Source organism: Aspergillus fijiensis (assembly GCF_003184825.1).
Source record: "Aspergillus fijiensis CBS 313.89 unplaced genomic scaffold BO72scaffold_12, whole genome shotgun sequence".
Classification (NCBI taxonomy): domain Eukaryota; kingdom Fungi; phylum Ascomycota; class Eurotiomycetes; order Eurotiales; family Aspergillaceae; genus Aspergillus; species Aspergillus fijiensis.
Window position 1 is genome coordinate 398,518 of NW_024468988.1, and position 23,991 is coordinate 422,508.

The window sequence follows — 23,991 nt, forward strand, 5'->3', positions numbered from 1 at the left end:
GGCCCAACAGTTTCTCCGCCACCGCCCCCGGAAATGAGGCCAAGTGCCCGCTTAAGGGGGCCCGGCCCATCGACTACCGTAACTACGTATTGTAAGGTCGGCGAGTAGACCAACTACTGCCAGTTGGACTCACCTGGTCGCCAACCGTTCACCCCCTCCCCCTTCAACCCTGTCTCCAACTTCACCCTTCGATACAATATAGAACCCTCATATGGGTGACGCCCTAGGTGGGACGACCGAACCCCAATGTCTACATCCGAAAATGCTACGTCTACTCCCGCCGCCGACAATGCGGCTCCCCGTGCGGAGCTCGACATCAGCAAGCTTCATGCGCTCCCCTCCGAACAACAGGACCTCTACCTCCTCACATTCACCTCGGACTTAGTCCAGCATATATCAGGATTGGATAAGGCCCAGGTATCGTCGCAGCAGAAATTCTTGAAAAAGGAGCTGTTCAAGATCCTCACACTGCCGTCACCAACAATCACCCGAGTCATTCGCAACAACCTGGGACGCTGCTTCGGTGCTATCTTCAGCAAGGGCGATCGCGGGGTTCTTTTCGAGACAGTGACCGACCTGCTGGTGACTCTGAATGCGAGCAAAAATGAGGCCGAACTCAAAACCAAGTTCGCTGCAGCCCACTGCCTGGGAGAGGTATTCGCAGTCGCCGGAGAGAGTGTCTTTGCGCAATCCGGAGTTGTTGTGTCAAGCTTACTGAAGCTACTCAAAGCCTCGAGCAACCATACAGGATGTCGTGGGTCAATGTTCTCCGTGCTGCGGAAAGTGGTAGTTGGCTCTGGAGTTCCCGTCGACGAAGCTACAGCCCGAGACATTTGGAAGCAGGCCCGCAATGCCGCAACCGGGGACAAATCGACGTTTGTCCAAGTACACGCATGTCGCTGCCTTGAACAGCTTGTGAACACGACCCCATACTTCGATAATGCGAACGACTTTGATCACCTAAAGGCCGTGGTTTGGAAGGCAATTGACAGTCCTGTGGCTCCCGTTCGACACGCCGCTGCAGCCTGTCTCGCCCGCGCGCTAGCCAAACTGCATGCTTCGGACACTCGAATCGCTTCTGTGCCGAAGCCCAAGAAATCCAAAAGACTGTCACGAAAACCAACAGCGAAACCGACGGAAGACGAGGAGGAGGCCGAGGTTTCAGAGTCGTCAACTACCAAGAAAGCAGAACCACGTCTGTTCTTTCTCCTTCCAGACCTCCTTCGCCAACTTTCTACACAATACCTCAAGAGTGCGACGTCTAATCGAGCTCGCGCAGGCATCGCTGTATGCTACAAGCACGTCTTGCGGATTCTAGGTGACAAGACCATTGAAGATCGCTACGGCCAGATCGCGACTCACCTCCTGTTCGATCTATTGAACCATCCTACGGTAATGTACAACCGGTTCCGGCTTTTGATGACAAGGAAGTTTGTCAAGAGCATTCTAGAAGATACAGTCGGTCGTGAATCGCTCCGAGAGACTAGCCAACTGAATGCGGCTAAATGGTTGATCAACGATGTGCTCAAAGATTATCCTCAGGTGGTCCAGGAGCGGCGGGAGCCAAGCAAGCACTCTTTGACGAGCGCTTTGAGCGCACTGTCTTCCCTGATTGTATCCCTTGGTTCTGCATTTGCTACTCTTGCTGAACCTTGTCGTGAGGCTTTGCTGCAGGTTCTGTCTCACCCCAGCTACACCGTCCAAATACATGCAGCGCATTGTTTGCGCAATTTCGTTCTCGCCTGCCCGCATCAATTGCTGTCTTGTGTCACCATCTGCCTGAATACTTTGAACAGAGAAGTTGGCCAATTGGGCACTCCTCGACAGTCGCCGCGTCGCTGTGTTGGTTATGCCAATGGTCTTTCGGCCATGCTCAGTACATCTCGGCTGCAACCTCTGTACGGGTCTGTTGATGTGTTTTCCCGTGTATTTACTCAAGCAACCGATCTCCTGAAAATCAGCAGCAACTCCGAGCTACGTGCCGCCTGTACGCAAATACAAGTCGCTTGGATCCTGATCGGAGGTTTAATGCCCCTCGGGCCGAGCTTTGTCAAAATACATCTATCGCAGTTGATGTTGCTTTGGAAGAATGCACTTCCACTTCATCTGAGTAAGGAAAACTCGGCTCAGCGTGGAGTATTGGAGATGAGCTTTCTTGCGCATGTCAGGGAATGTGCTCTAGGCGCACTACTGGTCTTCATGGAGTTCAATAGCAAATTGATCACAGCGGACGGTGCGAAGAGAATTGCAGCCATGCTTCAGAATACAGTTGACTTTCTTGAGGATCTCCCGCGGCAAAAGTCAGTAAATGATTCATCACAGCGGCTTCACCCATCGTTACAGTTGCACGATATCGAAACAATGGTCCGACGACGTGTTCTTCAGTGTTTCTCCAAGCTACTTCACGTCCATCCCTTGAGTCGTGGCGACGTCATCTCTCAATCTAGCCTCTTGAGTCTGGCAATTTCCTCCTTCGCAGATCCCGATGCTGCCCAGGCAGGTCCCCTGGAAAGCTCGATTGCAGCCTCAACCGCGCAATTTGACACCTTATGGGATCTCTGCGATAATTACGGGTTCGGGGTGACGGGTATCACCCGTGAGTATGTTCGCGCGGCGCTTAATGGCAAGAATGACAATGAGAATGGGCCATCATGGTCTGCAGTCGATTCGGTAGATCAAAGTATCGATGACGCTGTAAGTTGAAGACATACGTAACTGCTTCTGACTTCGTACTGACATGAACAGTTGACATTCCCAATCTTTCCTGCAAGCGAACACGACTCGGTCCTACTCTATTCATCGAGACAAGGAGATTGTCTTGTGGCTGATCCGCACGCAACTGGTGTCGTGAATGCGGCCATCGATCTCTTTTCCGTGGCTATTTCACTGCACGCCCCCAAGGTTCAGGAAAGCAGTGTAGAGCAGATTGCAACATATCTCGCATCGCCCAGCCTCCAGCGAAACCCTGGTCGCAAGGCTGCTATGATAGTCAACGTTGCTGTGGCGCTTCTTCATGCACTCAAAGTATCGGTCAAGGAGATTGGCCCCGGAGCTGGGAGGCTCAACCCCGCCACTGATAAAGTCCTACAGGAGCTTGTTCAGGTGAGACAATAGTGTATGTAACTTTTGCAGATAAGACGGAAAGATTAACGATGACAGAAATTCGTCACCGATCCCGACCTAATCGTCCGCACAGTCGGCGCCGAGGCGCTTGGGCGGCTGTGCGAGAGCTCCGGCAACACCTTCACAAATACACAAATTAATTGGCTTGTGGATAAGATTGTTGAAAATAGAGAGCCTAATGCCCGTGCTGGTTGCGCTGCTGCTCTAGGTTGCATTCATTCCCAAGTCGGCGGCATGGCAGCTGGTCTGCATCTCAAAACCATCGTTGGCGTCTTAATGTCTTTATGTAACGACCCTCACCCAGTGGTCCACTTCTGGGCTCTGGGTGGTTTAGAACGAGTTGCGAACTCCGCGGGGTTGACCTTTTCGCCTTTCGTCTCGAGTTCTCTCGGAATGCTCGCTCAGTTGTACAACGCGGATACCCACAATGAGGAGGCCGCGACCTTGGCTACATCCAATATTGAGATGACCTTCCTTACTCCTGTGCTCATCAGTCGCTGTGTTGACTCGTTAATTAATGTGCTGGGACCTGACCTCCAAGACATTGCGAAGACGCGAAACCTCATCCTCACCCTGCTCAGGCAATTCCAGCTGGAGGACAACTCGGCCCTGGTCACAGAGAGTTCGAAGTGCCTGGATCATCTCTCACTGTATGCGCCGGCATACGTCGACTTCTCTGGATATGTCAAACGGTTGCAGGTTGAGCTTTCTGCTAATAATCCTCTCATGAGGGATGTGGCTATCCGAGGTCTCAGCAATCTGATGAAAAGAGATGCCGCTTCTGTTATCCGCACCGCCACTCCGGCGCTTGAAGAGGAAATTTGGCTTGCGTTTGACGATACGCCTGACAATCCAATTCTGAAAGGCATGATCCAAGATTGGATGCAGCAGACAGCGCTCGAAGAGACGGAGCTTTGGATCCAGCGCTGCCACAATACCTTGACCAAGACGCGCGTCAAAGCGGAAGAACCGCCTCTTACATCTGCTGTGAAGCCATCGGCCAACGATATGCCGGATGACGAGGTTGCAGGTTTTGCGTCCGCAATTGCTGGAGCCGGACAGTCTGACGGAGCCCATGACGCAGTATCCGGACAGGAACTGCTAAAATGGCAAACGCGGAACTTTGTTATGAGTTGTCTGAGTGAACTCCTGTGTATCGTACAGGAAGCGATTCTGCCTGATCAAGTCATTCCCGCTGAACTTGCTTTACAACAAAAGGTCGGAGACATTGTCAGGATGGCGTTCTCGGCCTCTACAGCAAATGTGATAGAGCTCCGCATCTGGGGACTGAAGATTATCGACCAGGTTCTAAGAGTATGATTCCTGCTTGTTCCCGTCTTCGGAAAGATCTTACTGACATACGGCACCAGATGTTTGGAAAGACTCCAGACCCGGACTTCACGGAGGCGTCTCTGCTCGAGCAATATCAGGCTCAGATTGGATCGGCTCTGACCCCGGCATTTGCTGCTGACTCGTCCGCCGAACTTGCGTCTGAGGCCATCAACGTCTCAGCAACATTCATTGCGACGGGCATTGTGACGAATGTAGAGCGAATGGGCAGGATTCTTAAACTCCTGGTCCTCGGCCTTGAGAATTTCTCTAGTGAGTGTGCTCATCAAGCTTTTGCGTCGGTGTTCGCTAATGAAACCAAGATAATTTGGATACGACCGAAATCGGCGAACTGAAGGGGCTCAATTCCAATGCCAGGGTCATGGTTAAAATGGCGTTGTATTCAGCCTGGGCACGGCTGCAGATCGCTAGTATCGAGCAAGAATACCTGAACGAGGTCGTTCAGCCATACTTAACCAAGCTTACGCCCCTCTGGCTCTCTTCTCTTCAGGAGTACGCACGGTTGAGATTCGAGCCAGATATTTCGGGGAGCCTGGGCACAGGCCCATTAGGGGGCGACTTGGACGAAGTGTACGCTGCACTGAACCGCGAGACCCTCTTGAAGGTATGATGAGACTTGATTGACACATGAACTTGCTGTATATTGACTTTTCTTCCAGTTCTACCAAGATTCCTGGTTGAACCTTGTCGATGCAATTGCTGGGTTGGTTGAGAAGGATATTGATTTTGTCTTTGACGCGTTAGACGGCAAGTCCGATCTTGAGGAGTCGAAAAAATCAGATGAAGAGGAACAGGATGCGCCGAAAGGAGAGATCGGAAGCAAAGGCCACGACATCAATTATCGCGACGAGCCTGTCGCTTTCTTTTTTGTTCTCTTTGGTCTTGCATTTGAGGCTTTGGTTGATCAGTCCACCACCCCGTCACAAAGACTGGAAATCCTCCAAGCACTTAAGAGAATCCTACGACCAGTGATCTCCGGCAATGCAATCTATCAGGACGCTATCTTTTCGGAGACAATGGACTCGCTTGACCGCCTTGCTTTGACTGAAGGCACCCCTATACAGAACGTGATCGTGGAAATTGCACGCAACCTCTCTTTAGACCATCCGTCAGCCAAGGGAAGCGAGGGTCGAGATGACCATCTTTCCGATGACATCGAACAGCTTTTCGAGTTGACGAGAAGCATCATCCTTGTCCTTGCGGGACTACTACCTAACTTGCGAGAGTCCACGCCTCTTGCACGGTTTAGCGTTGGATCAGAAGACGCCTTGTCGCTCATCCGGCTCTCCCTCTCCTCGCTGGTCAATGTCGCCTCAATATTCCCTTCCATTATCCGCAATGACCTCAACGCATGTATCCTACATATCTTCAGTACAATTCTAGCGACGGGCCTATGCCAAGCCGACGTCGTCCCCCAAGCGCTCCCCACGTTCAAGCATTTCATCAGCAGCGTCAGCAACAACCGGGACTTTAGGCCAGACGACCCCGAGAACCTGGCCGTCGTGTCCCGCCAGTTACGCGGTTGCCTGACTCGCTTCCTCACGACGCTGACCATCGCGCAACGGCGAGAGTCCGAGTCGTCGTTACCCTGCGCGAAGAATACGCTTTTGGCGATCGCTATCCTGCTCACCACCGGGGGTCACCTTATCCCACCGCACGACCCAGTCATCCCCTGCGTCCTAGACGAACTCCTCGACTGCCTCCAGGACGTCGGTCTCGCCAACGTCGCCGCGGGCTGTATTCGCTCCATCCTCCTCACTTCTTCCCCCAAATCAACCACCAGCGAGAGCATTGCCCGCTACCTCACCCCGCGCCTCATCGCGTTCTACGTCGGCTGCCCTAAGGAGAACGGCGACGTGGCCGACGACCCGGAGAATTCTAGAGCTGTCATCGCGCGCACCCTGGTCTCCTGCGTCACGACCGCCGTCTTCTCCGCGGACGCCACGCCCACCGCCATGTCCCTCGTCATGTCCGCCCTCCTTGCCCGCGCCGACCGCGAGGGCTCCGCCGTGTATACCGAGACCTCCGCTCACCTGCTCGAGCTCGCCAAAGCCAACCAAGCCATCTTCCGCGCCCTGGTGGCCACCATGCAGCCCGCCCAGAAGACCCTCCTCGAGGATATCCTGCGCAGCGCCGACGCAACCTCCGGCGCGGGGACCAAGCAGGGCCGCGACCGCGCATACTCGGACCATGAACAACAGAGCATGCCCAGTATTGCGCTGCGGATGGACTTCTAAGCCACGCACGCTATCCTCCTTCTCCTTGTCATTTTCCCCGCGTATATTCAAAATCTCCCTCGGTCATTTTATTCTTGTCCATCAATTACAAATCAAACCCTTGTTGTTCTCCCCGTCTATTCCTTCATCCTGCGCTTGAGAATTGTATTTCTCCTACTCATCTTGCTCCCGTCCTTTTCCATGTCTATTTGCTGTGATGTGACTTTGTTTGACCCCTCTGCATATTTTCTCTATCTTTTCCTGTATAATTGAAAGAGAAGTGGAGAAGGGAGCTATGACGTACATGAGTTCTTGTTGATTTACTTTGCTAATGGTATATGACATTCTATGCGCCAGGATGATACGTGGGAAATGGCTTCGAGTAGTGGAGGAGGAGGAGGAGGAGGGAATTAAGACTCTTCTCTCTGCCGACTTGCTCTGTTGTACGCAGATCATGATATCAAAGTCTTTTGCGCGAATTTGTTTTGATTTTGTTTGTGGCTCTTGTTACTTTTTTCTGTTCCCTTCTTTGCATATGTGAGGAGGTTATAGACCAAGCAGATACGCAAGGGGATTTATAGAGGCGTGGATAATTGTTGATAGAACATAATGCGATGTAAAATGTGTTTTTTTCTATCTATAGGCTCAACCGGGCTATTCGGCTGCGAGACTTTGTGAAGAAAAGAGGGGGCGATGGGGTATCGACATGAGTCAGCGGCGGAGTAGCGGGTGGTCAGTTCGGGGGAAAGGACAGGACGAGTGAGTATGTATATGTCTAAGGTAAGATCACGGATGCAAGGAGAATCTAAAATGAATATGGAAACAGTCAAGGTTGATCGATCAGGTCATCCGTCAGACCCGCCAAGGAAGGGAGAGAAAGAAGTCTATGAAGTGGGAAAGGTGGTTATACAAGGGAAATAAGGGTGTGTCAATTAGAGGCACTGGCGAGATTCAGACCTGAGCCGAGGTGTGGTTCACTTAACCCAGAGACTCGCTCAGATGGATCATGGTCGGGGCCGGTGTCGACTTGGGCTTCCGGACGGGGTCCGGAGTGATGACCCGACTTTCCTTGGCCTCGTTTGGCGGCTTGTCGGCTTTCTTCTTGCTCTTCTCCTCGCTTTTGCGGACGGAGTAGTACTTGAGGAAGAGGATGATCATGACTGCTGCGCGCGTCAGCATTTAACCCGGGATAACAAGACGGGAGGGGGGAGGGGGAAGGATCGGTAACTCACAAGCACTAGTGGCGATGGCCATCGCCGCTCGCCTTGTCAGGATCCACCGCAGACCTTCGATCTCGCTCTTGCCATCACTATTCAGCGACACCGTGATCTTATAGTTGAGCTCCTGCACCGAGGTGTCGATGTTGCGCTGCTGCTCGCGCGTCGACATCTTGTGGTCATTGAACATGCCCTTGATGTCGTCCTTCAGGCCGGCGAGTTCCTGGTTCAATCGCTGGGAGAGAATGTCCGCCTCGTGCTGCAGCTGGGTCCGGGACGCGCGCTGCCGTTGCATTTCGGAGCCTCGGGCCATCTGCAGCGAGGATTGGAGCTCCGAACACGCCGCCTGGAACAGGTAGGATTCGTTCTCCACGTCGGACTTGGAGGTCAGGCTCTGTCGCGCGAGGTCGAGGTTGCTCTGGAGGATGCTGCGGACGGCCTTCATGATCGTGATGGATTGCTCGTCGGAGAAGCCGCTTTTGGAGAGGTCCCGCACGAGCGAGTAGGTGTCGAAGTAGTGCACGTAGGGCGCCGGGGAGAGGTTCGGGGGGTTGCTCGTCGGGTCAGGGGCGGCGCCGCCGCCCGTTGTCAGGTAGGAGGACGGGGACGGCATGTGGAGGACGCCCTCCAGTGGATTCTGCTTGAGGATGTGCGGGTTGAACTGTGTTTCCTCGGGCGAGTGGCGCTCATTGTTGCTATTATTGGTAGTGTTGTTGTTGGTGGAGAGTATGGGGACTGCCTCTTTGCTAGAGGCGGTGGTGGTGGTGTCTTGGAGGTCGGAGATCGTGGCCTCGGTGTCTTTGGGCTTTGGCGTGGAATCCAGCTCCGCTTTCTCTGGAGTCACGCTGCCTTCACTGGCGGGTTTTGACTTCGTGGCTTTATCTTTGGGTTGGGGAGAGTCGACCTCAGGAGCTTTGGCCTTGTCCTCCTTGGACGATGACTGTTCTTGCGCGGCAGGATTCGCAGCGCTGGTTTCCTGGCCTGGGGATGCGGGAGCTTGTTTCTCAGAGGAACCGTCTTTGGGCTTCAAAGGGGGAGGGAGGTTGGCTTCTGCGGCAGGTCCGTATCGTCGATGGTAGGTTTCTGGGGCGTATCTTCGACCAGTGTGGAAGGGGGCTTGCTGGTTGCTGGAGTATGGAGCGCGAATGGAGCGGTGGGTCGTGGGTTCGCATGATCGGACCGCTCGCATGAGGTTCGGATAAAGGAAAGGAAGCCTGGGAGTGGCCATGGTGAAGGGATTGAAGGCTGAGCAGGGACAGTAGAAGAGGTCAGGAAGCACTGCGACTGCGAGCAACAACCAGCATGAGAATGGTCAGAAGGAGATGAACGCATTGCCTTTTCCCGCGGCGAAGTCATTGTCACCGGCGGAAACGTGACGTGGGCGGTGAGTTTCCCCCGCGGACACTACTCCTAATATGGACAAGTCTGTAACATCCGAGGTCATCTATACAGGGATTGCGATTGGTATGGAACCTGTTCACTTGTGCAGTTCTAGTGTGGATAATATAATGCCTTTATATATACAAGAACAACTGTACACCTTACGCCTCGACCTTCTCTGCCAGAAGACCGAATAGAAGGTAGGTTCGCTTCCAGTGCTCATGGGCCGCTTTGTCAATTTTCTTCACAACCTGCAATTGAAGTTCAAGCTCTCCGCGAATCGTTTCCAGTACGTCCGCCAAGTGGCTCGCCTCCGAGTCACCAACTTCAAAGGCAGATTTGAAGTAAGAGGCGTCAAAATATAGCTGGATCATATGGTCTTGAAGATATTTATATGGGTCAGCGATCTCCGTCTCAGCCTTTTGCTGTGGACTCTCATCTCCGTTCGAATTTGGCGCTTCGCCAGCGTTGACCTCCGCTTCAGAATCAGTAGCCCCATTCTGAACAGAAGGTGACTTGAATCCTTCCATCCTAGAGGCAATGGGTTTGACAAGTTCTTTCTGTACGGTTCTCTTGAAACATCGAACGGTCGAGGCATCCCAAAGCCCGGGGCCATATTGGCTCATACTTTTCGCAAGTCGACGCAGGAATTTGAACGCCGATGGTGACGGTTGCACAGGGATTGCTGGGTCACCTTCCCAAAGGGAGCGACCTGGGAGTCCTCGAGCTTTTTTAGTTGAGCTAGCTTGCGGGCTCCATGGCCTCGTGTGCGCCACTATCTCGGCAGCAAGTATCTCTTGTAATTGTGGGATAACACTATCAGCGAATGCGTAGCCTACCGGGATAAAGTCGACGGGTAGTTCTCTCTGGATTAGTCTGATGAGCTTGAGCAGAAATGCGACCTGCTCATTCAGGCTCGGATCCTTGAGCGCTTTGAAGATCTCGCAAAAGGAACGATCAAGAGTCTCGAAAGCTTCCTTGATAGCAGCCTCGAGAGCCTCACGCAGCAACCGGGGATCATCATCAGTCAAGATTCCCGGAATGTCCACGTCTAAGTCTTCGTCCTCGCCTTCATCGATAATATCAGACCATCGAATTTGGCGCAAAGCGTCGATAGAACTTTTGGACTTGTCTACCGATACAAGCCAAGCTTGGTACTTTCCGAGAGATATGACAATGTCCCCGTCTCTTCCCAAAAGCCTATCCACAACAGCTTCTTTGAAGTAAGCGGAACCATTGGAGTAGTCAATTGAGATAAGATGCTCGTCCCAAAGTGAGTGGGAGTATGTGTGATCCAAATTGCTCCAGCCCGCGACGGTGGATGCAATACTTTGGCCGAACTGATCCAAGTCTTTTGCTTGGTCCGCCAGAATACGGGTGAGTCGTTCGTTCAAAACAGACCTGATGCCCTCCAGCACCCGCAGAGACGAGTGGGCGGGCGTTGAGCTCCGGGAGCCTAACCAGAGTTCTAACACTTGCTCACGAAGTGTAAGAAGTTTAGAGAAATCCGACCAGTTCTTCAATGACTCTCGAGACCCCTGCATATACTTGTCGAAGGCAGCTTCTGACCACGTCTTGATGATGTTATCGACTTCCGCCCTGGACAGTTCGCTCAATTTGATCCAAGGGGTGAAGTTGCTGACATCTGAAGTTACCCATCGCCCTAGGACACCAAGGTCCAGATCGTCTAGGTCGCAAACCTCGGGGTCTGTGAGAAGTGGCCGCGCTTTCAACTTGTTTAGTACGTCGGACAGCCGCCGCGAAAGTAGGACCTTGGAAGTTTGTAACGTGCGAATGTAAAGGCGCAAGCTGTTCAGGATGTTCTCGCCTGGAGGGTCATTGAGTTCGAGCTGGCTCCCAATAGCATCTAGACGTATTTGATGGAAGTATCGGATCGCATCGTCTGAAGAAGAGCTGGTGGCTAGGCAGTAAGCAGCCAGCGCTTCAATGATTTCGTCTGGCGTTGACTTGGCAGGAGCAAGGCGCTTATCGACTCTTCGCAGCAGGGTTCGGCGGAGGGAAGCGAGTTGATTGCGGAGGTTCTCGACGAAGGGCGGCACTGTCGGTTGTTGCGATAGGGTCTTATGAAGCAGCCGTGAGATGACCATGAGCTTGGCGATGAGTAGGAGCGGGCCTCGCCGTCTGAGGAGCCTTGACATCGACACCGCGGAGCGATGAAGTAAGGCAAGCTGGCCTGTGAGAGCTCGCTCGGGAGAGTCTGGTACTATCCATCAGTATATAGCGAATCAATCGCGCGCTTAGAACGAGCTATACCCTTATTCGACGCGACTGCCTGGACATGGGTGTACGTTTTCTCCATTAACCGCGGGTTACACCTTCGCCCTATGTCCGCCAGCGTTGAATCCACCTCCTCCATCTCACGGTTCATAGAAACGATCTTCTCGGCGGTCCCCACAAGCTCTCTATATCGCGTCCTATATTCACAAGCAACAATCAGCCGCCTGTCAGTCCAAATCCCGGGGCGACCACGGCATACCCAACCAGAGCTCGGAGCCTCTCCTTATTGCTCGCAATGTCCCGCCGCAGCTCCTGCTCCACGCGGCGCACGGTTGGAATTGGATATTGGAATGCATCCTGCCATGATTTCAGGCTCTGAGGATCCGGGCCGTCTGAAGCCATGGGGAAAATCACCGAGTGCTTGCCAAAGATGGCCAACGACTGCCGAAGAAGGTGACGCCGATAAGGCCGGGGGTCCTGTCGATGTTGCTACGCAGGCCAGAACGAGTGGATGACGATCGGTCGTGCCTGAGGCAGCACGTGGCATTGTCCGTCTGGTACTCCGTACACTATTCCCCATTGGGCAAGGAACTTGACTCACTCCCAAAAAAAGTGGCTGCCCCGCAGACTCTCTTTGCGATCGACAAGGGACCATTCTTTCTGCGGATACAAATCTCGCATCCAACCTTGCATCGCTTGCACCTTTTCGCCACCATGCCTCATATTGACCCTCCAGAGACACCTGCAGCAGAGGGGACTCCCTCCGAACCCTTGACAAGACTACCCTTTCCTCCGATTACACACTCCCACATCTTGAACTGCTCGTATCACAGCTGGCAACCTCGGTACGTTCGACCCATCACCAGCCAGTCAACTCTGGTTAGGCGTACTGACTGAGACCCCTTGCATTCTGCAGGTACCGGTCGTTTGTCCCCAAATCCCGAGTGATTCCCCTCAGCACCCAGTTCGTCTCCTACCTGCGTGCCGACGGTATTGTTCTGCCGCCGGAGGCTGCCCCGCCCACAGACGACGACGATAACCTCGACACCTTTTCCGACGATGGCGAAGCCGAAGAGGCAGACCCATCAGTCGAGTGGCCCGAGATCCACTCCCAAATCAAGTCCACGATCAGCGAATACGGGGGGAAAGTGACACCGAAGCTGAACTGGAGTGCTCCGAAAGATGCAACCTGGATGTCGGCCACCAACGACTTACAGTGCCGCACGCCCAACGACATTTATCTGCTGCTCAAGAGCAGTGATTTCATCACTCATGACCTGGAACATCCCTTCGATGATTGCGTTCCCGACGCTGCCGCCGCTGATGCCGCACCTGCCGACTCCGCGTCCTCCGAGACTCCGCCTGAGGTCCCCTACCACCTCATCCTCCGCAAATACGTCAACTTCAACCCGTCTCTCGAATTCCGGTGCTGGGTGCGCAACCGTGTGCTGCTCTGCATCTGCCAGCGCGACCAGAATCACTTCGACTTCCTGTTCCCCATGCGCGATGCGCTCCGGTCGCGTATCCAAGCGTTCTTCGACGACAAGCTGAAGAGCACGTTCCCCGATCCGAGCTTCGTGTTCGACGTCTACATTCCGCCGCCCCACGAGAAGGTCTGGCTGATCGACATCAACCCATGGGCCGAGCGGACCGATTCGCTGCTTTTCAGCTGGCTCGAGATCCTGACGATGAAGGACCCCGTCGGTATCCTGGAGGAGGAGGAAGACGATGGCGCGGAAGAGCAGTTCGTTCGGTTGTCTCTCCGCGGTGCCAACGGTGCAGTGGAAGAGGAGGCAGAAGAGCCCGACTCCAAGTCCGAGTCGGAATCCGAGAACGAGGGCGGGGACGATGACGATGCCCCGCTGTTCGCGGAGTTCCGGCTGGTGAAGCGCGATGACCCCGAGGCATATGCTTTCACAACGCCACAGTACTCGGCGCATAAGTTGCCCAAGGAAGTGGTGGATGCCTCCCTTACGGGCCCCGGGGGCATGAGCGAGTTCCTCGGGCAGTGGCAGGATATCCTTGCCAAGCAGACCCAGGAATCCGATTCGGACGAGTGATGTTTTTTATGAAATGAGATTACTAGGTTAGGTGATGGTGTTCAGGTTTCGAGGGCGTTCGTGAAGATAGAATCTGTGATATCAGAATTAGGCTTTATGAATTCAACCATTGTTGAGCTGTTTACAATACAAACTCATGACCCTCTCCCCGGCGCTTGAAGGATGTATCATATGAGCCCGGCCCAGCGCAATACAAGCACAATCTCTCCCCTCCTCCCCGTCAAAAATCATTCAACAACCCCAACCCCTACAATTTATGCTTCTTCTCCCCCGAGGCCAACTTCCGAAACTCCTCCTGCGGCACCCCACTAAGAAACCGCTCCAACCCAGCAAACACCTCCAACCCATTCTGGCGATCGAGCACCTCCCTCCCGGGCCGCCTCACCAACTCCTTAATCCGCAACAGACTCTCCTGGTTCAAATGCGTGCCCAGCCGCTCCTCCACCTCGGCGAGCACCTTGCCCAAAAACCCATCGGAGTCGTCGACGCGCCCAGACTCCGGGGTCACCACGGCGTTGACGAACCCGGCGGCGACCAGCGCCTCGCACGGGATGCGCCGACTCATGAGCAGCGCCTCGTTGGCCCGGGCGATGCCCAGCCGCTCGACGAAGGCGTGCGACGCCCCGCCCTCGGCCACCAGCCCCAGCGAGGAGAACGGCGTCAGCAGGAAGGTGTGCGGCGCGGCGTAGATGAAGTCCGCCTGCGCGATCAATGCGGCGGACAGCCCCACGGCCGGCCCGTTGAGCGCCACGATCAGGATCTTCCGGTGGTGCGCGAACGTCCGCGTGATGTCCAGGTTGTTGGCCACGAACCCCCGGAGGAGGTCGCGGCGCGCGCTGCTGTTCAGGCTGCCGCCGTCCGGGCGGGTGATGGTTACGTCGGCGCCCCTGAGGGTTTTTTGCAGGGTTAGTTGGGTTTGGGCAGTCGGGGCTTCGGGCAAAAGAAGAAACTCACGCGGAGAAGAATCGTCCCTTGCCGGTCAGGATCGTGATGTAGGTGTCCTTGTTTGCGTCGGCTTCGCGGAGCCGTTCGCCTAGTAGATAGTAGAGGTCTTGGTCCAGGGCATTGAGTTTCTGGGGTCGGTTCAGCGTGATGATGGCGATTCGGCCATGGTAGGTGATGGTGATGAGGCTCTCGTCCGTCATGTTGGATGGGCTTGTATTGTCCTTATGTGTAGGGCGATGTGTGGCCGGGGGGGGGATTTCTAATGCTGATGTATGTGTCTATGCACTTCCTCCGGTGAGTGAGGCAACTTCACGCAGGAGATTCAGATCACACGACCTTGTGCGTTGGAACCGTTATGCAATGGAGGCTAAATTCGACCAAATTCATGCACCGGACACGAAATTCTACGGAGTAAAGGAGCAACGGAAAAGAAAGAGCAGGTAGTTATATCTATTCTGGAGAAACACTGGGGGCTAGGTAAGTAGACGGGGCCAGTCTCCGCTGCTGCAGAACGCTAGCCCTGCTTATGCGGGGAGATTCCAGCGGGCCGAGCATAGGAAACGAACAAGCCGAGGCTCACGGCACCGCCGAGTATTCGTACATATGGTCACATGACCTTCTAAAGCGGCGTATTGCACGTGGGGTGTTTGCTGCGTTTGCACGGATCCCGGGCTTTGCGGCGGGTTCGGCTTGTCAGAAGCTCCGTGAAGATAATCGATTCGTATCAGACCATTGGAGAGCATCACCAAAAGTTCCCGCCCCGGAGACTGACTGACTGGCTTGAATCCGGACAGACAGACTACAACCAACGACATCGATATTCGTTCAAGAAAACACTTCCAATACAACCACCAAGCAAACCCGTATACACGGCATCAGACTCTCGTACATCCCATCCCCCCCCCCCTCACACTCCTCCACTCCGCCACAAATCGCACAAGATGTCTTCCATCCTCCGCAAACTCCAGGGTGGAAACCTCGAGGTCTTCAAGGTAATATCCGCTTTCCTACAAGCATACCCCATGCCGAACAACAACCCATTTCTAACCCTTGTCACCTGCGCACCAGTTCGGAACCTACATCCTCTTCCCCATCGGCTGGATGTACTACTTCGGCACGAACCTCGACGACCGCTTCACCGTCAGGGGCTTCTGGCCCACCGCCGAACAATCCCACAAGATCCCGCTCGAGAAGGAGGAGATCGACCGCGAGCTGAACCGCATGCGCATGAACGACGCCATCCGCCGGGAGCGGAGGCAGCGGGAGGCGGCGGAGGCGGAGCTGCAGCTGGCTCAGGCGCAGTCTCGCGCGCAGACGGAAGCATCCGCAGAGTAGTCTCCCTCCTTTTCGAGTGACTTGTTTTGTTTGAGCGGGATGGAACAAAAAAAAAGGTTGCGTTGCGGTGTGGATGGATCAAATGCCAGGCTTTGCCTTGACATCCTGACCCGGAGGGAAAAGAGATTTATGCCTTGGTTGATTGTTTGCGTTGGATTCCCCAGCGGGGGAGAGGGTCGGGGTGGGTTATCAGTGTCCGTGTCCGTGTCCGCTCCGATATGGTGAGGTTGGTACCCTCGATTATGTACTGTCTCTGGCTGGGGGTGTACTTGTTTATTCTCCTTGTTTTCTCTCGTTGTATAACACTTTTTCCTGAGCATGACCGGAGTTGTATATTTGGGATGGAGGGCTGTTTTTGTTTTTTGTTCTCGGGAGTTTTTTTCTTTAGCTGCAGACCAAAATTGTACTTCAATGCTTAATGGTAGTGTATGTTCGTCTCGAGTCTCGGTGTCTGCATGACTGAATCGCACGGATACGCTGCGCTGTACCTACGACATGTAGATTTTACAGTCTGCGTTACAGAACCAAGCTTATTCTTCGCAGTGCCATTCATGAACGATGTTCGGCCAAAATGGCCTCGGAGGCAGGCACAACATTCGACAGGCTCTATAGGGATATTCACTCATAACAATAGTAGCCTCAATACAGTATGGACAGGAAGACAAGTCAAGGTGGCGGGCTTTGAAAAAAAAAAAAAAAGGTCACAAGGAGGAGGATCTAACGATAAACGCCTAGAATGCGCCGACCCAGGGAAGATTGTATCGCTCAAACGCCATGAAACAACGTTGCAACAGTATCATGAACCAGGAGGTAAAAGAAGCTGCGCTTTATCGTGCAATGCTGATGCAATTCATGCTCGAGGACGAATAGATGTGGGGTGCAGCAGATGTGTGGGGGGTGTATTAAGAAGCGGTAGTAATGCAAATGGTGATAGCAGAAAGAATGGTAATAGGCCCCAATGGTATCACAGCTGGAAATGCACCTCAGTAAGCAAAGTGCATCGTTGTTTCCGAACTTCCGGAAGCCGAAGTCCGAGAGGAGGTGGGGAGGTAGAAGACACATCAGTGCGGAGACCAAGGCAATGAGGGAGGTCAGAGTTCGGCAATCGAATCAGTGACCGTGGCAGCTTGGTTCTTCGCTGTTTCGTAGAGGACATCCATCGTTTGAGTGCCGACTTCGCGGAATACTGAACTGATGGTCGGAAGATTCCCGGAGATGAATGGACGTTCGCCGACCCAGTAGTAGTATAAGTGACTGTAAATGGCTCGGATATGATCGGGCAAATAGACGTAAATGCCGGTGATAATCATGGTGAGGAGGGTGAGGAGGAGAGAATCTTTTTGAGTTCCAGTGTTAGCGCGCCATATCCGGGGGATGGGGACATAGTTCCTTAAGCATAAATCGCTTCGGAGGGACACAGCTTGACGTACTAAAGATGAACTTTTCTGTAGGGGTGAGCATATACACGGCGAAAGTCACCTCATACTGATAGATCTTCAGTCGCACCCAGCGCACGAGATTCGTGACAAGCCAAAGCAGAAATGTCATTGCTGTGGATCCGCCAATTGCGAACGCGTTCAAGCTGACTGAGGAAAATAGGCAGCTGATAAGACTGATTGAGAAATATGGTGTAGCAACCAGGCGATGGTGATGTGGGGAGAGTCGGCTTCAGGGGATCTATCGTGGGTGCTCTTAGGAGAGATGCACTTTGTTGAGTGGTGGTTGAAGAAGGGATGAGAGCAGGTGGTGCCAAGATCTACCAAGCATCCATGATCTGACAGACAGAGAAACTGACAGCTGAAGCGAAGCGACGAGCTCAGGAAGTTATAGTCTAGGCAGACAAGTAAATGGCCGATAGGTAAGCGGGTGAGACAACGGAGTGCGGGTTGAAGGAATCTCCGTGGGACAAGAAAAGGTTCACTAAAGACTTATGCGCAGCCAGTTGAGCGGATAAAGGGCCAGTAGGAAGTACAACTGTAGAAGTAGAAGTGGCAGGTAGCTTCTTCCCGTCGTGTCTCCTAAAGTGGGGGGGGGGGGGGGGTGGGTTGAGGGAGTGGAAAGAAAAAGAACAGCAGCTGTAGAATGGTTGGGAAATACGTTAAGATTGAGTAGCCTCAAGGAAAAAAAAGCAGTAGGGAGCGAATGGAAAGCTAAATCGAACCCCCCGTCAAGTCCATGCTGGATCTGGACACTGTTTCAAATTGGCCGCAGGACACTAAGCAGATAAAGTGTCTACCACTAACGTTACGGAGACCGCAGCATAAAAGACTCAGGTTCCACTAGTAAGAAGGGTCCAGTCCAGCAGCAGCCAGGGTACTCGAGTACATCCATTTTATGCGCAGTTTCGCTTTCTCGTACTCGTACCGTAACAGCGAGCTTGGTTCCAGTGGCTGTGCTCGATGAATGATTGGCGTGTCACTCCATGAATCCACAGAAAAGCGTACGTCAGCCTTTCCACTAAGTTAGCAGAGGATTTTCTATGGCTGGACAGAAACAATCCAGAGTGTAATTCAAACCTCATCGGAAGTCCAGGACACAACGCCGTGAGGGTCCCAGATGCAGGTCACTGTTCGACTATGAGGAATCGTTGAATGAGTGTTTGATATATTAATGTGTAATGAAGATTGTCAAAGTTGTGGAAGAAACTTACTGTAACTGGCACTCAAGTGTGCTGAGTCGGTATGGTAAGGGCCATACCATCAATACATTACAAGCAAGAAGAACAATCAATCATGAGCATTCCGAGTATATTGTAGGCTTACTCAGTGCTCCGTAGCTACTACAGCCATTACTACTGCCACAGCTCCTTCAATCACCATGTTTCGTCCCTCACAAATAACTCGTCATACTAACCCCTTCACACTCATCTCGACTCCCAATCTCTTGCGGCGGTCATTCTCTCTCTCCGCCCTCTCTCTGGCCGACAAGCCACTCCCTCCTCGCCTAAAGTTCCAAGATGCCGACTTGACGATATCTTACCTGAAGGGCACCGGTCCCGGTGGTCAAAAAATTGTACGTCACTCTCAGGGAGCCCTTTGGAAACCTTTCCCCCCCCTCCCGTACAGCGCTAACTCGTCCGGCATTATCCGCCCAGAACAAAACCAATTCCGCCGTCCAGATTATTCACAAGCCCACTGGCATAGTCGTCAAATCGCAAGCTACCCGGTCGAGGTCGCAAAACGAGAAATATGCTCGTCACATCCTAGCGGATAAGGTCGAGGAGCTTCTGAATGGGGACAAGAGTCGTGCCGCCATCAAGGCTGACCGCGCGCGAAAGAAGAAGGCAAGTAAGGTGAAGAAGGCTCGGCGCAAATATCGGGAGCTGGAGAAGGGCCAGGAAGGAGTAACAGAAGAGGTCGAGGGGGTGGAGAAACCTCACGATGAGGAAGACAACGCGAGCAATACTGACTCCCATCGCCATGAAGAAGACAAAGCCAACGAGCTCTCAGAAGCACAGGAGCCTGAGCAGAAGAGATAGACAAGCCTATTAGCCATCATTTCCTCGAGAGTTACAGCAGGTACTGCAGCTTTTTCGTTTTCTCCATAAATTCTAGATAACGCGTTTTGAAATGGCGTGTTTATCGAGATGAATACGCGCCGTACGTGCCGTTGTTACATACAGATTGAATTAAATATAACCATTATAGCAGATTAAAAATGTTCATTTATAGTTCATCAGGACATACGGAGAGCTGCTTGCTCCCACATACTATTTCCTCTCCATGGTTTATTTTAAGGGGAATATGCAAAAGTTTGAGGGACGCCAGCAAAGTACCCAGACTTAGGATGACAACCTAAGTCGAATTTGATTATGCGATGTAACTGGTGAGCACGCGCTTGGCATCCTCACCTAGACGCTCTTGAACGAAGCCAGATATCCGGCCACTTGATTTAGCGTCCGCTTCCTTCAGGTACTTGCCCGTCCAGACCTTAAGATCAGCACCGGTCTCGGGCCAAGGATCACGAGGCACGGGCCGGATGCTGTTCAGCGCGGTGAAACCGACACCAAATGCCATGTCCTCGACGTCATGCTCAGCAATAATGTCGTCCTTGCTCGCAGGAAGAGGAGGAAGCTCCAAAAGTTTGAGAAGAGCCTCGCAGGTAAAAGCCCATCCCTTCTTATAGCGGCTAGCAAATGCCTCCGAGTTAGCCAGAGTCTTGGTAAACGACAGCACGGCAGTCTTGCGGTCCAAGGGACGGGCGAGCTTCTGCGTCTCTGGAAGAATGATGTTCAAGTAGATAGGCGTGAACAGGCTTTGAACATAGATTAGCATGCGAGCTAGCGGTTACTAGGACGGAAAGATTCTTACTCCGGTTGTACCTTGTCTACCACTTGAATGAAGAAGTCGGCGCTGTAGCCCTTCTCGTCCTGTGCAGAGACAAAGTGGAAGAAACGAACGAATCGAATAGTAAGGTTCTCAGTCTTCGAATTCTGGAGACGAGTGAGGATGACCTGCATGATGGAGACGAAATACTGCTCAAGCGTAGCACTGCGAAGCTGTCAGCAGCACGTTCTATTGTGAGTTTTTGCTTGAGTGGTCAACCTACGGAGGGAATCCTGTAACGACCGCCTCCAACAAGTCGAATCCATAACCCTCGTTGGTCTTGGTGGAGAGCAACTTCTGGAAGATACCAAGGATAGGTGCAACTTGGTCATTTTGGATGATGTACTCAGCACCACGAGGAATAATGCTGGACAACAGCCGCACCAGCGCCGGAATGTTACCCTTCGACTCCCACATGACAGGCATGAGAATAGGTCCAATCAGGTTCTGGTAATAGCTCGGCAAGGTTCCGGAAGGATTGGCCTCGAGGAGAGCGGCAAAAAGCTGGAAGATATAAGGCATGAACTCTGTACATATATCAGCAACAGTCCGTGAGAATTTATGCTTGCAGACTATATTACCTTGAACGTCACCTTGTAGAATTTCAGCAAAAGGCGTGTAAAGAGCTTGCTCGAGTTTCTCCGGATTGCTGGGGGCGGCAAAACTAGGAAAAGGTCAGTGCTTGGAGCGCGGACGGCCAGATCGCACACATACCGGATAAAGGCACCCAAAGCTTCGAAGTGGAAGTAATAGAACCTAGGGTTACTGGGGTTGCGGCTGATCACAGTCGTGATGTTGATCAGGTGTTGGAGGACACTGTCGGTGTGGGGAACAACACCCTCCTTGATGACGATAAGAACTCTCATGGCACATCTCATCAGGAACTCATTCTCCTGAACCTTCTCGGGAGCGGGGTCCTTTTCAATCAGGGAGAAAATGTGTTCTAGTAGATCCTTGGCCAAGGGAGTGATAGTGCCAGGAGCGATGATTGGCTGGCCCTGGGCATCGGCAAGGTAAAGAACTCGCTCGACAGCAATAGCGGCGTAGCTGTACACAACGAAGTTCGAAGAGCCAAGCTGGTTGACAAGCATAGGAAGCACCTCTTGCCACTGTTCCTTGGTTATGATGCTCCGGAAGAGGTACAAATACTTGATGGCATCCACCTTGAGAATTGGGTGGACTCCCTCACTGTTTACAAGATCGGCAGCAAGGTGCTTCTGGAAGTAATCGGTGATGCTAATGAGCGAGTTCGTGGCTGTTACACCGTGGCTGGCAGTGGCAAGTCCCTTGGCTGCGATTGCGGAGTAGAGATAAGTGGCGGTATCCTTAGCCTTCCAGTTCGAAGCAGGATCCTTGGCATACTCCGCAAGGTAGTGCTCCGTATACTTGAGGACAACAGTAGTGACGGATTCTTCGAATCTCTCCGACAACCGACGCAAGAAGTCGGTGGCGGCACGGCGTCTGGTATCGCTGTCGGAACCCTCAAGGTCACGACGGATGAACTCGATGGGCTCATCCTCGAAAAGCTCCTCGTCGGATTCGCGCAAGCTAACGTTGGGCAAAATGACCTTCTCGATGATCTGGCCAAGTGTGCCTTCCGCTTGGAAGACAACTGCGTGCTCAGACATGCCAGCAATGGAAGTCAAGAACTGCAGAGCTCGGCTAACCAGAATGTCGTACTTGGTCTCCTGCCCAACGGTGGTCAGGAAGTTCCAGGAGCTTTCGACAAATTGGCCGACATGAGGCTTGAACTCATCCATGTACTTCTGGACATAAAGAGTCAAGACTTGGAAGATCCCGGCGCGGGCGAACTCCAATGGCCCGGCTTCGGTGTCATCATCGGTGTGCAGCAGTTGGTTATCGTATGTGAGGTACTTAAGTAGAAGTGAAGCTATCCCTGAAATATTTTCTTCGAACATTGGTGGAAGATCGTGGCAAGAGAGGTCGTACATCAACTTGACCATCAAGTTGAGCTGGGTAAATCCCTGGATGAGATTTTCTTTGTTGGCAGTGTTTTGTTGGAGGAAAGCATCCAAGCCCTAAAACCAATCAGCACATGAATACCGCAATTTTATAGTCTTGAATAGACGGTAGGGCATTCCGGAGTATATGTACCTCGAACAGAGCCAAGAAGGGACTGCCGAATCTCTCGAGAACGTGATTGATTTCACTGTACAGCTCATCCGACCGGAACAATGGTCTCCATCTCTTGAAGATTGAGTGCGCGACTTGGAGGACGCCGTTGTTGACAGTGGGGTTGGTCGGTTGGAGCCTGGAAACAAGATCCTACAGAAGTCAATTGAGAGCCCCGCAACGAAAATGCGACGGCCATGACTTACATCCACGAGGGTATCCCATCTCTCCCAAAAGTCACTATCAGCGATCACGCTGACAGCTTCTCCGAGCTGGCTTTGGATGCCTGCAGGCACGGAGATCATCAAACTGATCAACTCCCGCTTAATCGTTGCAACCTCGTCCGCTTGGAGCTTGTAATTTCCATCCTCGTCGGTCCAGTTCCTCTTGATGAAGTTCTTGAAGCAAAGCGAACTAGCCAAGCGGGTAGTATAAGGGTAGGTAGCAGATGCAGTGATTTGGAGAAGCTGCAAAGAGAAGCCCGGCTTTTTCTCCTCCTGGCGGAGAGCAAGTTCGGCTAGGGAAAAAAAAAGTTAGACATATGCTTTGCGAAGTGCATGAATGGCCATCAAAAGTGTTTGATAGGACAGAGCACTGAAGCGAGATTGCAGCATCAACAGGAAGATAAAAGACAAGACTAACCTTGCTTGTTTTGCCTTGGGTCCAAACTTGCCTCAAGGAGCTGCGCAACAGCCCCAAGACCGTCAGCCATTGTGAGGAGTGGGGTAGTGATCAAGCTGCTCAGGCAATGACAGAGATAGAAGGTTTATCTGAGAGTCAAGGGAAATTGGCTTGCTATCAGCAGGAGACTATCACTTTTTAAAGAAAGTGGGCAAAGCTCCGTTTGTAAACCAAATGATATGTTCAGGCAAGATGGTTTAAGGTCGGTTAAGTGAGAGGCGGAGGGAGCTAAAGTTCTGGTTTGGGCAGTTTGTTTGGCGGTTGCTTTGCAAAATCTAGGCGGTGAAGGGCAACCCACCGCGGGGTGATTTTGCCTATTCAGGGTCAGGTGATCATGCGGATCAAACCCTTCCCGACCTCCGCCAGATCATCATCATCGATGCTCTGAGGGGAAAAGTGGCTTGGCACTTTCTTGCTCTGGATATAATCTAATTTCATTTAATTGTTTACTATAGTTTCACTCAGCTGTGTCTGTGCAAGACCGCTCTCCTCATACTTGAGGTTATAGTCACTGCCCGCCGCAGAAAACCCTAGCTTTCTACTGCGGGGTATATTTGTCTATCGATTCAAAGAGGTCGTGACAGTTCTTAAGTGTAACGCCCGATCCAAGCCTCATAACCCTTCGCGGACCTCTAAGCGTTGTTAGAATCTTCATGTGACCTACCAATGGTATGTGATGTGAGATTGCGTGCGAAGTGGAACATTGCTCTAGACTTTGCCTGCTTCAGCTGACCATGGCATCTGTAACTCCCAGTCACGGCCCGTTGCTAACCAGTCATCCGCCAGCTATACGATCCGTTGCCTTGAGGAGCCAAATATAGCCCTCTAGCCTATAAGAACGCATGCAATCTGACGATGCTGCAGTTCCCTCTCAGTTTCAAAACTCAAAAGCAACTCTCGCCGACGTCTCCTATTCCCTAGGACTATTCACCTCAGGTCGTTTTCCTTGGTGTCACTCGCACACAGCAGTAATTTCGGGCCTCACAAT

The 23,991-nt window shown here is 52.6% G+C and overlaps 10 protein-coding genes across 10 annotated transcripts; 5 read left to right on the forward strand and 5 right to left on the reverse strand.

The window, feature by feature from the left end:
* Positions 1–246: 246 nt before the first annotated feature.
* BO72DRAFT_373207 (AP-1 complex accessory protein LAA1) lies at positions 247–6,710 on the forward strand (the record flags this gene model as incomplete). Its single annotated transcript, XM_040941072.1, has 6 exons — positions 247–2,694; positions 2,746–3,102; positions 3,160–4,437; positions 4,494–4,725; positions 4,776–5,077; positions 5,133–6,710. The coding sequence occupies 6 exons, from the start codon at positions 247–249 to the stop codon at positions 6,708–6,710; spliced, it is 6,195 nt and encodes a 2,064-aa protein (XP_040803705.1).
* Positions 6,711–7,667: 957 nt separating this feature from the next.
* On the reverse strand, positions 7,668–9,134 carry BO72DRAFT_466793 (uncharacterized protein; the record flags this gene model as incomplete). The annotated part of the gene is made up of 2 exons (XM_040946790.1): positions 7,668–7,849; positions 7,922–9,134. 2 exons carry the CDS (start codon positions 9,132–9,134, stop codon positions 7,668–7,670), a joined length of 1,395 nt encoding a protein of 464 aa, XP_040803706.1.
* A 216-nt stretch (positions 9,135–9,350) lies between these two features.
* BO72DRAFT_399617 (uncharacterized protein) lies at positions 9,351–11,997 on the reverse strand. Its single transcript, XM_040942132.1, has 3 exons — positions 11,784–11,997; positions 11,561–11,721; positions 9,351–11,504 (listed from the first exon to the last, which is right to left on the reverse strand). Exons 1-3 carry the CDS (start codon positions 11,924–11,926, stop codon positions 9,448–9,450), a joined length of 2,361 nt encoding a protein of 786 aa, XP_040803707.1. The 5' UTR covers positions 11,927–11,997; the 3' UTR covers positions 9,351–9,447.
* Positions 11,998–12,165: 168 nt separating this feature from the next.
* Positions 12,166–13,716, forward strand: cdc123 (cell proliferation protein CDC123). Its single transcript, XM_040944191.1, has 2 exons — positions 12,166–12,369; positions 12,441–13,716. The coding sequence occupies exons 1-2, from the start codon at positions 12,239–12,241 to the stop codon at positions 13,582–13,584; spliced, it is 1,275 nt and encodes a 424-aa protein (XP_040803708.1). The 5' UTR covers positions 12,166–12,238; the 3' UTR covers positions 13,585–13,716.
* A 115-nt stretch (positions 13,717–13,831) lies between these two features.
* Positions 13,832–14,729, reverse strand: BO72DRAFT_372960 (dodecenoyl-CoA isomerase; the record flags this gene model as incomplete). The annotated part of the gene is made up of 2 exons (XM_040941061.1): positions 13,832–14,471; positions 14,539–14,729. 2 exons carry the CDS (start codon positions 14,727–14,729, stop codon positions 13,832–13,834), a joined length of 831 nt encoding a protein of 276 aa, XP_040803709.1.
* A 567-nt stretch (positions 14,730–15,296) lies between these two features.
* On the forward strand, positions 15,297–16,332 carry BO72DRAFT_446002 (uncharacterized protein). The gene is made up of 2 exons (XM_040944192.1): positions 15,297–15,521; positions 15,598–16,332. The coding sequence occupies exons 1-2, from the start codon at positions 15,471–15,473 to the stop codon at positions 15,862–15,864; spliced, it is 318 nt and encodes a 105-aa protein (XP_040803710.1). The 5' UTR covers positions 15,297–15,470; the 3' UTR covers positions 15,865–16,332.
* Positions 16,079–17,083, forward strand: BO72DRAFT_34486 (uncharacterized protein). Its single transcript, XM_040940652.1, has one exon. It carries the CDS (start codon positions 16,293–16,295, stop codon positions 16,947–16,949), a length of 657 nt encoding a protein of 218 aa, XP_040803711.1. The 5' UTR covers positions 16,079–16,292; the 3' UTR covers positions 16,950–17,083.
* BO72DRAFT_505004 (serine palmitoyltransferase small subunit family protein) lies at positions 16,956–17,574 on the reverse strand (the record flags this gene model as incomplete). The annotated part of the gene is made up of 2 exons (XM_040949171.1): positions 17,295–17,574; positions 16,956–17,200 (listed from the first exon to the last, which is right to left on the reverse strand). The coding sequence occupies exons 1-2, from the start codon at positions 17,410–17,412 to the stop codon at positions 16,956–16,958; spliced, it is 363 nt and encodes a 120-aa protein (XP_040803712.1). The 5' UTR covers positions 17,413–17,574.
* Positions 17,575–18,648: 1,074 nt separating this feature from the next.
* BO72DRAFT_399628 (peptide chain release factor family protein) lies at positions 18,649–19,517 on the forward strand. Its single transcript, XM_040942133.1, has 2 exons — positions 18,649–18,876; positions 18,959–19,517. Exons 1-2 carry the CDS (start codon positions 18,682–18,684, stop codon positions 19,340–19,342), a joined length of 579 nt encoding a protein of 192 aa, XP_040803713.1. The 5' UTR covers positions 18,649–18,681; the 3' UTR covers positions 19,343–19,517.
* Positions 19,511–23,221, reverse strand: BO72DRAFT_475893 (putative chromosome segregation protein Cse1). The gene is made up of 8 exons (XM_040947359.1): positions 22,965–23,221; positions 22,529–22,839; positions 22,305–22,475; positions 20,904–22,228; positions 20,771–20,853; positions 20,413–20,716; positions 20,175–20,354; positions 19,511–20,118 (listed from the first exon to the last, which is right to left on the reverse strand). The coding sequence occupies exons 1-8, from the start codon at positions 23,032–23,034 to the stop codon at positions 19,674–19,676; spliced, it is 2,889 nt and encodes a 962-aa protein (XP_040803714.1). The 5' UTR covers positions 23,035–23,221; the 3' UTR covers positions 19,511–19,673.
* Between the last annotated feature and the right edge of the window lie 770 nt (positions 23,222–23,991).

What these genes read in the sequence shown, in the direction of transcription:
- BO72DRAFT_34486 (XM_040940652.1), top strand. Translation starts at nt 16,293, where the DNA reads ATGTTCGTCTCGAGTCTCGGTGTCTGCATGACTGAATCGCACGGATAC.
- BO72DRAFT_446002 (XM_040944192.1), top strand. Translation starts at nt 15,471, where the DNA reads ATGTCTTCCATCCTCCGCAAACTCCAGGGTGGAAACCTCGAGGTCTTC. An exon ending in GAAACCTCGAGGTCTTCAAG is followed by an intron (nt 15,522 to 15,597) that starts GTAATATCCGCT and finishes CCTGCGCACCAG; the next exon opens with TTCGGAACCTACATCCTCTT.
- BO72DRAFT_399628 (XM_040942133.1), top strand. Translation starts at nt 18,682, where the DNA reads ATGTTTCGTCCCTCACAAATAACTCGTCATACTAACCCCTTCACACTC. An exon ending in GTCCCGGTGGTCAAAAAATT is followed by an intron (nt 18,877 to 18,958) that starts GTACGTCACTCT and finishes TTATCCGCCCAG; the next exon opens with AACAAAACCAATTCCGCCGT.
- BO72DRAFT_475893 (XM_040947359.1), bottom strand. Translation starts at nt 23,034, where the DNA reads ATGGCTGACGGTCTTGGGGCTGTTGCGCAGCTCCTTGAGGCAAGTTTG. An exon ending in CCCAAGGCAAAACAAGCAAG is followed by an intron (nt 22,840 to 22,964) that starts GTTAGTCTTGTC and finishes TTTTTTCCCTAG; the next exon opens with CCGAACTTGCTCTCCGCCAG. An exon ending in GTAGACAAGGTACAACCGGA is followed by an intron (nt 20,119 to 20,174) that starts GTAAGAATCTTT and finishes CTATGTTCAAAG; the next exon opens with CCTGTTCACGCCTATCTACT.
- cdc123 (XM_040944191.1), top strand. Translation starts at nt 12,239, where the DNA reads ATGCCTCATATTGACCCTCCAGAGACACCTGCAGCAGAGGGGACTCCC. An exon ending in TATCACAGCTGGCAACCTCG is followed by an intron (nt 12,370 to 12,440) that starts GTACGTTCGACC and finishes TGCATTCTGCAG; the next exon opens with GTACCGGTCGTTTGTCCCCA.
- BO72DRAFT_399617 (XM_040942132.1), bottom strand. Translation starts at nt 11,926, where the DNA reads ATGGCTTCAGACGGCCCGGATCCTCAGAGCCTGAAATCATGGCAGGAT. An exon ending in AGGCTCCGAGCTCTGGTTGG is followed by an intron (nt 11,722 to 11,783) that starts GTATGCCGTGGT and finishes TTGTGAATATAG; the next exon opens with GACGCGATATAGAGAGCTTG. An exon ending in GGCAGTCGCGTCGAATAAGG is followed by an intron (nt 11,505 to 11,560) that starts GTATAGCTCGTT and finishes GGATAGTACCAG; the next exon opens with ACTCTCCCGAGCGAGCTCTC.